This window comes from Aspergillus aculeatinus (assembly GCF_003184765.1).
Source record: "Aspergillus aculeatinus CBS 121060 unplaced genomic scaffold BO66scaffold_1, whole genome shotgun sequence".
In the NCBI taxonomy this organism is placed as follows: domain Eukaryota; kingdom Fungi; phylum Ascomycota; class Eurotiomycetes; order Eurotiales; family Aspergillaceae; genus Aspergillus; species Aspergillus aculeatinus.
Genome location: NW_020291470.1, coordinates 1,479,156 through 1,492,229, shown reverse-complemented (window position 1 = coordinate 1,492,229; position 13,074 = coordinate 1,479,156). Strand labels below are relative to the sequence as shown.

At 39.5% G+C, this 13,074-nt stretch overlaps 1 protein-coding gene across 1 annotated transcript; it reads left to right on the top strand.

Moving 5' to 3' along the window:
* Nucleotides 1–11,254: 11,254 nt before the first annotated feature.
* Nucleotides 11,255–12,642, top strand: BO66DRAFT_467293 (uncharacterized protein; the record flags this gene model as incomplete). Its single annotated transcript, XM_025652551.1, has 6 exons — nt 11,255–11,319; nt 11,386–11,412; nt 11,472–11,709; nt 11,778–11,882; nt 11,946–12,251; nt 12,313–12,642. 6 exons carry the CDS (start codon nt 11,255–11,257, stop codon nt 12,424–12,426), a joined length of 855 nt encoding a protein of 284 aa, XP_025509437.1. The 3' UTR covers nt 12,427–12,642.
* Between the last annotated feature and the right edge of the window lie 432 nt (nt 12,643–13,074).

Here is a 13,074-nt window from a genome sequence, read left to right as displayed (position 1 = left end):
TTAAAATAAAAAAAAGATTATTATCTAAAAAAAAATTCTTTTTAAAAAAAATTAAAATTAATTAAAAGAAAAGTATAGTTTTTTTAAAAAAAAGTATCGAGCTGATTAATAATAATAAAAATAATTATAATAATAAATAAAAAAAATAATAAAAAAAGCTGTTGTTAAATAATTTAAAATATTAGTTTTATTAAAGTATATAATAGATAAAAAAAAGAATATTATTTTTAATAAAAATAAAAATCAGACAGTTCTAATAACTAAAAAAAAATAATAATAAAAATAATAAAAATAATTTTTTATTAGAAATTTACTTATAAATTATAGAAAAAGTTAGAAAGTATCTATATTATAATAATAATTAATTTATTTTATATTAGATATATATTATATATAGATAAATCTAATTTTCTAGTTTCTATTATTATAAATTTATATATAATTAGATATTTTTTTATTAGATTATTTTAAATATAAATATAATATTTTAAAAATACAGCTAAAATTATATAACTTATATAATTTATTAATTATATAATATTTATCTAATTTAATAACCTGCGGATATTTATTAAAAATCTATAAATTAAATATTTAAATCTATATTTAATCTGCGGGTTAAGCTTATTAATCTAAAACCTGCTAAAAACCGGGTTGGGTTTAGATCCGACCTGTGAACCCTGTCATAGTGCAGACCTAATATACTTATTCTATCTGTCTGATCTATTCTATTTTTTTAATTCTAATAATCTTATTGTTCTTTCTAACTATTTTATATATAATATATAGAATTTTTTAACTTTTTATTTATTTCTAATTTTATTTATAGCTTTTTAAGCTATATTTTATTTATAAATCCAAAAATAATCTAATCTAATAATTAATAAAAAATCTAGAAAGATTATTATAAAAATTCTTTTAATTAATATTAGTATTTCTATTATTTAATTAAATTCAAAATTAAATACTAGTTTATTTTTTAATATTATATAGTTTTTATTTTTAGAAATAGTAGTTCTAATAAAATATGGGTAATCCTATAATCTTTAGTTATATTAAATAATTTAAAAAAATTTATCTAATATATTAATAAATATTTTTAAAGATAATATAATTATTATAACTAAATCTATATATATATTATAAAAATCTAAAACTAGTTTATTTTTTCTACTTATATTTTAATCCGACTAGATTTAGTAAAAGAAAATTAAAATAATTTAACTATTATTTAAAATTACTACCGCCTGTAAGATTATTATAAAAAAAACTAAATCTAATATAAATGTATTAAAGTTATTTAAATTACTACTCCTATAGTAAATATTTTTATATATATTTTAAAATCTATATCTATTACTAAATGTTAAAAAGCAGGCTGGTGTCTGATTCTTAGTCTGACTAGATAGTAGAAATAATAGTACTCACTAAAAGAATCTTTATAATAATTTTTTTAGATTTTTACTAGCTATTAAATTAGATTATTTTTAAATTTATAAATAAAATATAACTTTAAAAATTATAAACAGAATTAAAAATAAATAAAAAATTAAAACATTTTATATATTATATATAAAATAATTAAAAAAATAATAAGATTATTAGAATTAAAAGAATAAAATAAATAAAATAAATAAAATAAATATATTAAATTTATATTATAATAATATATTTTTTTTAAAAATTAAGCTTTATTAAAATATAAATTATTATTTATTAAAATAATAGTAATAAAAATCTTTAATTATTTAATAAATATTTTTTTAATATTAGATTAGTTTAATATTTAAATTTGAATATTTAATTTATTTTATAATATATATTAGTTAGAAATAGTTATATTTTTTATAATTTTATATAAAATTAAGAATATTTTTAATTTTTTATTTTTTTAGACTATTAATTTTTATATATAATAATAGAGGTTAATATTAGCCTAAAATTAGTTTTTTATTAATAAAAATAAATAAACTAATATTAAATATAGAATATATTTTTATATTAAGAAATTAAAATTAATTAATAAATATATAAATTAATAATTTTTTAATTTTATATAATTTTAGAATATTTTAGTTAAGCTTCTTACTAGATTTTAATATTTTAATATTATAAATATCTAATTATATTTTTTAGTTTTTTTTAAATTATTTTATTAATTTATATTATTAGTTTATTTATTTTATATAATAGATGTAAGCAGTAAATATTTTTATTTTAATAAATTTAATAATAATTTTTATTTTTATAATAAACTAATTAATATTTCTAATAATTAGATTATTTAAAATAATAATAAATTTAAAATTTATATAAAAATAAAATCTATAATTTATAAAAAATGAAATAATCTTAATAATATTAGAATAGATTATATTTAGTATAAATTTAATTAAAAAAATTATTAATTTTAATTATTTTATAAATAGTTTATATAAGCTTAAAAATATTATTTAAATATTATATTAAATTTTTTAATCTAACTATCAATTTTTAAATAGTATATTATAACAATTTTACTAATAATATTAAGTTCTTAAATTAGATATTTTTAAAATCTAAAAATAAATTAAAATTTTTTATTTAAAAAAATAAATTAAAATAAATTATATAATTTTTATATATATTAGATATATATTATGATAATAATAATAATATTAGTAATTAAATTATAGAAAATTAAATATTTTATTTTTATTAAATAATTAATAATTATTAGATATAAATAATTAGAATAATAGTTATATTTTAATCTAATCTTAATTATATAGTTAAAAAATTTTTATATCTTAATCTAACTATATAGTTATGGTTAGATTAAGATTAAAATATAACAGTCAGGTTAAGCCACTCTATTATATACTATTTATATATATTATAACTATCTAATATTTATAATAATAATAAATTAGATTAATAAAGTCTTAAAGTCTACTAATAAGCTAAAAAAACTAATTTTATTGAAAATTTTTAAAAATTTTAAAAACATTTTTTTTAAAAAAAACTGAAAAGCTATTATCATACTAAAAATATAATTATATTATTATTTCAAAAAATAAAAAAAATCTATTATTTAGTTTTTTATATAAAATATCATAAATTATAAATTGTAAAAAAATAGTTTTCAGAAAATCTAAAAAAAAGCTTTATTTATTTTAACTTATTATTAATTATTTTTTTCGTATTATTTATAAAAAAGTTTAGAAAAAATCTAAGATTTTTTATATTAATTATTATATTTTAAATATTATTTTTATAAAAAATAGATATCTGCTTCTACTTATAAGAAAAATTTTAAATAATCTAAAAAAATAAAGTATTTTATAAAGATTAATATTATTAATATATTTAATAATATTAAAATTAAAAAAAACTAAAAATATTTTATAGTATTTTGAATTTATCTAAAACTATATAAAATATTTATAATATTATTTAGACTAACCAAAGCTTTTATTATATTCTAATAATAAACTAAGTAGGTAAGAGGGGGGGGGGAAGGAAGAGGAGGAGTAACTAAACGAAGCAATGGAGGAGTCTAATACTTCTTCTTTCTAGTACATCTCCGTAGTAAGAAAAGGTAAGAAATGGCAGAAATAATAATGGCAGAAAGAGGTAAAAAGAGGAACCCCCCCTGACGCGGTGACAGCTTTAGCAAAAGACCAAGCAAGACGAGCGAGGCCTTGGGTCCGGCCCGTGGAGACCTTCAAGGTAAGGTGAAGAAGCGGTCGACGACGGGGCGAATTTTGGGACAAGATGAGATGGTGCAGATCCCAGACCGATAATAGTGCGAATTATTATATTTTGCAATTTAGGTGATGATTTTTCCTTATTTTTATTTTTCCTCATTGAGGGGTTGACAGTGCTGACAGGGACATTGTCGTTCTTAATTCTTGAATGCGATTTTCTTTCTTTCTTTCTTTCTTGCTTTCTTGCTTTGCAGATATAGTGTTACGATTTTGGATATATGAATGTGAATATGAATGAAATACGTAGGCATTCATTCCCCTCGGGGATTGATCACCACACCTGGAAAATGGAGCGACGGTGATGCTGAGGGTTAATGCGGGAAGACTCAACAAGAGGTTGGGGGGTTGGGCGGTGATGGACTGATGGCGCTCTAAGAGTGGATGAAGAGAGGGGGGGGGAAGTGAAAAAGAGGGAAAAGAGGGAAAAGAGGAGCAGTGAGGGAGGAAAGGCAGACAGAAAAGAAGGCGACAATTGATGTGTTGACTTGACCGGACGCGACTGGTCAAGTGCAGACAGGCAGATACACTGTGTACAATGTACACATACACATACACATGAACATACATACCTGCAGTCGTAGAAGATACTTACACCAGTTGGATGGACTGAGAGTCTGACACTCACTGAGAGATTGATTGACTGACTGACACTTGAGTAATTCATCAAACTCGCCATCGTCATTCGCTCCATTAACGTGCTAGACGGCTAGTATGGCCGCTAAGCTGTCTGCGTCAAACTCGTCGTACGTATGCTGAGGGTTTGGGATTATTACTAGCTACTAAGAATAAGATGGAGCGCGCTCGCGAGAGACAAAAATACCCTCCCAAGTCCTCGTACTCATGTAAAACCTCCCGACACAACAATCCCAAAAGAAAGGAGAGAGAAAAAAAACAAATAAATAAATAAAGCCGAATACAGTGGAAAGGAATAGAGTAACGAACGGCTGTGTTCCTCTTCTTTCACATCCTCTCCACCTTACCCTAACCATTTCCGAAGACTGGCGAGGAATGGTCGAGCGACGGAAGAGGTCCACCACTCCAACCAGGGAAATTGGAAAGGAGTTCATAGGTTCTCCTCTAGGTTCCTCATCGTCAGGGCCCTGAACGGGCGGCAATCTCAGCATGTGGGAAAGTACCGAAAATGTCAAGATCACAACATTGTTGATGATATAAGACTTTCCTGCCCGTAATTATGCTGCAGCACATTGATCAGAATGAGATTTTGGATATGACGACACCCCCTCATCTGATCAGTAGCGACTCGATTCATATCAGAAACGAAAGGTGGATTCATGCTGCAATTCATTACATCATGGTCGAGCAGAAGGGAAACCTTCCTGTGTGATTTATGTTTTTTCGCCTTTTTTTTCCCTCCCCTTTTTTTTTCATTCCGTGTCACTGGGTAAATGTTTTGTTTTTCCTGTGGTAGCCGCAGCTCTGGAGAATACGGTAATTTTGGTACACATCTGGTGTACCCGGAAAAAAGGGCCAGTCACTGTTTCTGCTCTTCTAGCGCTGGGAATGAAGATGAACCAAACTCACTTGGGGAGGTCATTATTCCAGGACCAAACTGTCCACCCTGGGGCTAAGCTCTCTTTGGTATGCATCTCTGGCTCCAGCCAATAATCGCCATTTATTTGTGCACTACAGCAGACACTATAAAGCCATAGTGCGCCCATCTATAGGGGAGTTTGACGGTATGGTATTGTACGACGGAGGACATACTCGATTGTGGTCATCCTCGGCTCATCGCTGCTCGGTTTCTCATTCGCGACCAACTAACTGACTGCATCACCTGTGCCTTCCTTTCCTTAAATCCTGCGGCGCAACGCTCCGTTCAATCGGCGAGTCAGATTGCACCCGTGATTGAGCAATCGAAGAGCAGAAAATGTATCGCCAACCGATCCCATCACATCCGACGCTGACGAGTGCGCACAGTGACAGAGTTCACCCTAGGATAAGGACTGTCTAGGGTTAAACCTTCCGCATCCAGCCGAATCAAAAGGGGGCAGCGATGAGAAAAAGAGGCACCCAGTCAAAGAGTCGCAAGAGGCACTAAGGACGAATCAGTACTAGAGAAAGCTCCGGAGGCCGTAGAATACCAGTCGCCTTCAAGGACCTCAGACGGTCCAGCCTTAATGAGCTCCACTTGGACTCCGCCTCTAGTGATCGTTAGACGGGCGCTAGCAGGGATGACCAGGGGTTGGGCCGCGTTTTTCTCTCGCCCTCCGGGCTGCAAACTCCCCAATCGTGGATGGAATGGGTGACGCTGGGTGCTGCCGCCAGTGCTGCTAGATAGAGCCTAGAGATGGCACTGGCAGTTATCCCTCACAAGGCCCCATGATTCATGATCCATGATCCATGATCCATGGTCCATCCCACTCCCACCACCCGTCCCACGCAGGGTCCCGGATGGTCGAGCTCCCAGGAGGGGACTCAAGGATCGAACGATCTCACGAGTTTGACAGGTTGATTGTGATTGAGGGGAGCGGCATTCATTTCTCGCGTGGCAGCTCGGGTCCATCAACGACTATACTACCCCTACTCATACTGGCCGATGAGTGTGTGGGACGTGCATTACCTCATCGCCTTATGAAATTCCCAAGGAGACGAAGAAAAAATAAACACTGATGGGCCACGCTAGACATAAGAGTTCAATATGTGTTTCCTTGCTGATCTTTAAGTATGAACTGGCCGGTGGACAAGTCAGAATTCTGCCTACCGGTTTTTTTGGGTGGCATCCAACTCAGAGGGACCCTTCAAAGTTGGCAGACAACAACGTAGCCTATGAGTCAGGCCCACAGACTAAGCGGGAATGGATGGGGATGGACTTTGTACGCGGTTGCAGTTCATGCAGGTTGTGGTTTCTATCTGGATCCGTGGGTAGTAGTGTCTTATTCTCCATCTTCAAAGCAACAAACAGTGGCTGGATGGACATGTATTGTGTAGGTATGGCTATGGAGCACCCAGGGTGGCTGACCGCCACCATGGCACCGCTGTCCGTAACATCTGATCTTCCATCCCACCCGGACGCCTAGGTTACTGTTATTCGGGGAATAACTCATGGAAGTGGCTTGCATCTGTGCCCCATCGGGACTTCTGGAGTAAGGCAGGGCGGCGGGTTTCCCCTCTTGAGCATTGCGTGTCTCTACCGGTAGATTGCTTTGAGTTCAATGGAAAGCACAAAAAAAGACGCAAGAGCTGTTGCTTCATGGCGGCCTACCATTGTACCGGTACTCCGTACAGACGCGATCAGTCGATGCTTCATCTCCGGTCACTCGGCGAAGCACAAGACGCAATTTCCGCGGGGAGACTATTTTCTTTGTGATGGAACAACTAAAGTGTAGTTGGAACTTTGAAGATGAGTCCACCTTGACGGAGGCGCAGTGCCCTGAGAGGCTGAGTTCTTTACTAGGTACTAAGTCTGTTAGATCTCCAGGCAATCAGTTTGACGTCGTTACCCACTGCTAGCATACTCCTCAGGACTCGTAGTATGTTGCAATAAATATCTCCCTCAAAGCAATAATCATGTATGGAACAAATGTTTCAATGTATGCCTGGAGGGGTGGCGTCTGATCCATGGCTACAGTAGGCAAAACACATATTACCGCCTTGGGAGATTGAGCATCGCGAGATCCACCCCTAATGCACCCATCACAGTTGATACTTCAGAGAGCCCCAGCGCAGCTGCACGCAGATCAGCTGGAAGGATTCTAATCTGCGATCAAAGGCTGACGCCAATGAAGTATGCAGCTGAAAGAGTGATGCTTCGATGCACAGTTCTTAGGCTTCACATATTGAATTCATCGTACATGAGGCGATGTTGATCAGCTGTAGCTAAAAGCTGCGAGATCAGATCCGGTCGTCCGGTTCAAAGTACGATTGAGCTATCCTCAGCTGTCCCGGGTCTGGATCGTTTACGATGAGTTACTACAGTTACGGGCTGATCCTGACCTTTCTCCTGCCTCGCGACTTTTTCGCCACCCAGGTCACGGAACTCATTCTTGAGAATGATAGTCTAGTTGACGGAATGGGTACGGAGTACGGCGAGGTAGTTTCAGTCCGAAGCTTTCGTCTAATCCTGACCGTGGGGTGACCCAACTCGTTACGGTAGTTTAGTAGGCGTGATGCTGCCAACCTCATGACCGACCAAGCAATTGTTGCCGCTAGTCGCGTTTGCTCGGCTAACTGCGAACCTCGAACATCCTGATGCGACCACACCGTGCAAACAGGGTCAGTCATTAAACATGAAAGGACGTAGGCTACGTCGCTTCGCTTGGCAACATGAGGGATCAGTGAGCCAGCAGCTGTCATAATGGCTGATGGGACGGGTTGTGGGAACATTTCCGATTCAAGCGAGCATCCACCTCGTCCTCAACCCAGATTGAGATGAAGTTGGCGGAAATCCGATGTGCTCCGTAGACCATACGGTGAGTGATCATAATTCCAGTATGGATTCGCTAACTACCTACTAGTTAGTTAATAATTTAGAGTAGGTTGACTAACCGTTCAACGTATGCGGATGGCGCCAGAGGAAGGAAGAAAGAGAGGAACGGAGTCGACGGCCCGTCACGGTAGTCACCGCCTCTACCTTCACCTTGCCCATCTTCTCTGCCCCGAAGCTATGCCAGTCACCGTCTTTTTGCTTCTCCTCTCTCCCCATTCTTTTCTTTTCTTTACCGTTCTTTTGACCCTCTTTCTCACGCCATTCTTTTTCCTATCAAAGAACAAAGTGGCGGGGGAGGGGCAAGACGCGTGGAGGGGCTGTCTGCGAACAATCTGGAGTGCATACTACTGGATCCTGTCAAGTTGATGTTTGATACTCCGCCTGTCCTAAGTACTAACTCGACTACTAGACTACAATTGTCTCTCTGTTTTCCTCTGGCTGGTTTGTCTTGTTTAGGGAGCCATGTCCGCTACTCCGAAACAATCTGAACGGCACTACGTAGAGTACTATAGTCTAGTTTAGTTACTCCGAGCTTTGTTGTTTCCCCCTTACTAATATCCGTGGTCCCTTGGCGTCCAGCTTTCAGGAGGGTTGAGTTATTGGCAATCATTCAAAGCACTATGCAACTAACTCAGCAGCCAAACACCCGGCGTGATTACTCAGTCGGAAAAGGGTTGGAAGTCAACCATGAACAAACTTGAATAAGATTTCTGGGAAAGCTTCGGGCACCAGCGCAGAAAGGGAAGAGTGGATTGACTGGTCCGGAGCACTAGACGACGGGACGCAGACAGACCTGACTTGACTCCTCTCCCTCGATTATTCATGGAACATGGACGGACCATGGCCCATGACTCCATGAGGCCATTCCTGTTCCAAACACCACCTTACCTGGACTCCTAAGAGGGGGGTGGAGTCCCAATGCGAGAATGATTCGTGTGAGGGAGGAGACAGTGGATGCTAGTGGAGTCAATATGGCGGCCTCTGTTTGCACCGGGGCGTTCGGGGAATGCGGATCCCCACTCGGTGTAGTTTCCGTCTCCGCTTCCCGACTCGCCCGGCTGACCAGTGGTGGTCGTCGCAACATCTCCCATCTCCACGCTGGCGACTCTGCCTTTTCTTTCACCGTCTTCTCCATCCTTAGCATCTCTAGCATCCTTAGCATCCTACACTGCTTCAGCTCCCGCCTATCCTAAGCTGTCATCACTTCTCTTAGCTACCTTAGCTATTATACCAAGGACTACTACGGTATAGCTTTCGAAGCCGTCGCATTCCACGAGAGTTCTAGAAGAATCAAGGCAGCTGCGTGGAAGCGGAGTGGAAGGATCTACAGGGGACAGAAAATCGCTCAATCCCTCTCGTAGGGCAAAAAAGCAGAATAGACGGACAAAAAAAGGATACTTTCGATCACCTCGCAGTGCTCGTATCTGGCCTGCATTCCCAGTGACCGTTGGCCCGGATGAACTGCGGCAGCCATTTCCACGCCGCATCATGGAGGATCAACCGAACATCGCCTGCGCAAGACACGGCTAAACATGTTTCTGGAACGCCACTAGGGATTTCCACCAAGAGAACTAACTTACCTTGTCTATTATAGTAGTCCTCTATCCTGCATTTGAGAAACCTTCGCCACAAGCACAATAACCAAAAGTACGGCTGTCCGGAAAGGGTCTCTTCTCGTATGGACAACAGCCAGCGCTATTCCTCCCCTTTAGCTGCTACGCTGTGTGTTTCGCCAACGGACTAGGTGCTTATGAGTCTGTGTTTGTAGGAATCGGCTAGGTTGGTACAGATTAGAGCAGGTTCAGGGGCTATTTGGATCAGTCATCCAAGGCAAGAGGCCCTTCTTCTTTGTCATTAGCCAAGCGAGATGAGAGCTGGCGTCCCTGGATGCTGGGATGAAACATGATTGCTGGATGAGCGGCTGTGCTTTGCAGTAGCGACCAGGGTGCCTGCAGTCCTTCCGCGATGCTGCACGCCAGATCGCCCCTGATCCCGTCCATCGTCGTTTGCCTCCGACATCATATTGACGGACAGCGCCCCCCTGGTACCTGGGGCCTCTTACCCACTTCCGGAACTGATGTGCCATAGCAACTGTAGGTATAGCTATCTACCTGCCACCCCAGGGCAGATGTCACTCCGCTCTTGACGTGTATCATTTTCACCTTCTGCATGCCTTACTCTTACATCATTTCCCTTATATCTTCCTTCTGTTATATGTAACACAGTCCGAGCTTTCCGCCGGTGTTGACATGACAGTTGTGTCATACCGGCCTGTTTGGCTCGCTGGGATTCTTGCAAACGGCTACGGGATGGCTGGGAGCATTCCGGGAGGACTGTCCTTTGCCTTTGGGTCTGTTGTTGAAAGTTTCAGAAGTAAACTGTGAGCACTTTCAAAGTTCCTTGTGCTGTGTGTCCTGAGCTATAGACGGTTCTGTGTCACTGAAGCAGTATGTACTGTACTGGGGCTGCAAGGCATGAGCATTGACAAACGACAACACCGTGCAATAGCATCGTGATGGCAGCATAGTTATTGTCTTGCTTCTGGAAATATACTATGCATGTATAATTTATGTCAGTAGCAGATACTGTCTTATTTTTCCTGGGCTAAGCAGAACCAAAGTCGTTATTGATGTAGGCTTCCGCGTGTGGTTGTAGTTATATACAACAAACTTCAAACCCCACCTGACTGACGCCTTCCTAAAACAGAAATGTATAGACTGAGTCTCGCTCCTTGACAACTCATCGACAGTACTCTGGCCCTTGATCACAACTGTCTTTCTCAAGACAATCTGCTGGGCGCGTACTCCTGGTGATGGCAGAGAGCGACTGGATATATTCACTGTGTGGTTCTGGCCCCGGGGGGATATAACACAACCAGTCACCTTGACAACGGTTCCATTCACTCGACATCACTGAGGCCTGGCCTTCACAACCGCAACTTCAGTGCGCTCTCACTCCTCTCTGATTCTTTCGCTTCTCACCGCCTTTCAGCATTTCGTGGTTGTCTCTGAAGCCATAAACTACACAGCACGTGACATCACGAAGACCTACCGCAACCATGAGTCTGACCAGAAAGGCTCCCAGTGCCTACGGAGGCGGCTACAGTGACGCTCTCAGAGAGCGGTATGTCTTCCTAATGACTGAATACTCCGTTGATATACCATTCTAACTCTTGCGACTCTGATATAGGATCAACAACACCATCATCCCGGAGAAGTCAGGATTACACCCCTCTGATATATCCGATATAGATCGTGTAACTGACAAGATCACAGAGTCAAATGTGCCAGCTGCAAGAAGTACCGTACTGTGGCCTCTTACTCCAAGCGCCAGCAGGAAATCATTCGCCATGCCATCGTGCTTCAGGGCAAGCGAGCCGCTGACGGTGGATGCGAGGCCCGCTGCCGCCAATGCATTGGTGGATGCATCGTCGAGCTCAAATGTTCCATCTGCGACAAGACCAAGACTCTGGAGCATTTTGCGAAGAACCAGCGTGGAGATCGTGACACCGCGGTAAGTTCTTGCACATCTATCCAGTTCGAGGCAACAAGACGTCGTCTGACTGTAATTGCCAAACACAGAGATGCCTGAACTGTGTCCAGAACGCCCTGGAGGTGGATCCGATGCCAGAAAGACAGCGGCAGTTCTCAGGCAACCTTACGGCTACGGCCAGCGGCACTTCAACCGTGAGTATCGAGCTGTTCCATACACGGGCTCTAGAATGCGTTCCGTAGTTGACTGAAGCACAGAGCCAGGGTGGAGTTACTGCTTTGACCCAATTCGCCCAGAAGATGAACATCGCTGATAACCGCTCCTTCGATGACGGTGCCGATGACGAGAATGCTGGCGGCGAGGACGGGGCCCGCAAGAACGAGGGCGCTCTGGTCACCACCAAGAACGATCGCGAGTACGCGGGACACGGCCCTGATGGCCAGGTGTTTCAGGTTGCCACTCCGGACAAGAAAGTTCCCGAGACTCGTTATGAAGATTATTTCAACAACGAGCCTGAGAAACTCCAGCCCGACAAACCCGACGGCAAATGGGCCAAGATCCCTGTACGTTGCAGGATGGATCAAACGATGAAAGAAAATGCCGGTGCTAACTGACTGTGTACAGGGCAGACGCATTCCTAAGGGCAAGGAGCCTTCCATGCGTGTTCCTGAGCCTAACGACGATATCGTCCCCTCGGACGAGGATGAAGACGAAGAAGATCTCGAGAACTGGCTGTAAGCGGGCCACGCGCCGGTACACAGGTGTACTCCAGGTACAACCGAGTGTACATGTACAGACTCAGGGGAAAGCTTCTTGATCGTTCTACTAAGTCTTTCTGCTGACATCTTTCTATCTCTTTCGTTCTCCGTTTACATGTTGCCTCTGCCTCTTGTTTTTTTTGTTTTTTTTTTTTTTCAGCAGCTGATATGCGTGAAGGGGGATTGGTGGTGGATGAGCTTCTTTTGCCGTGGCTTTTTGTATCTTCTGACCTTGCAACAATGGAGAACTGACTTTTGACATTTCCAACTCGATTCGCATGGTTTACTTCTTAGATTTTTAGATGTTGAAGGGTCCTTGGAACCTACCTGGGGCTACCCAGGGACTAAGGCGGCCCGTTGCCCACCAGCGTACCATGGTTGTCACCAATCTGGCTCACAAGGCGTCGAGGGCCAAAGCTCGAGAACACCCCCTGGTGAGTACGTCAGCATTCCTGGATTTCCATGTACTTCGAGGTATAGATCCTGACTGGCATTGGCCCATTAAGTACAACCCAGACGCACGACCTCCCCGAATTGCATTGCATCGAAATGTCTCCAGCCACTGAGGCGATTGATGAACATGGAGGATATCCGAATATGGTGGGAGGATGAAGTGGCATGGTGTGCG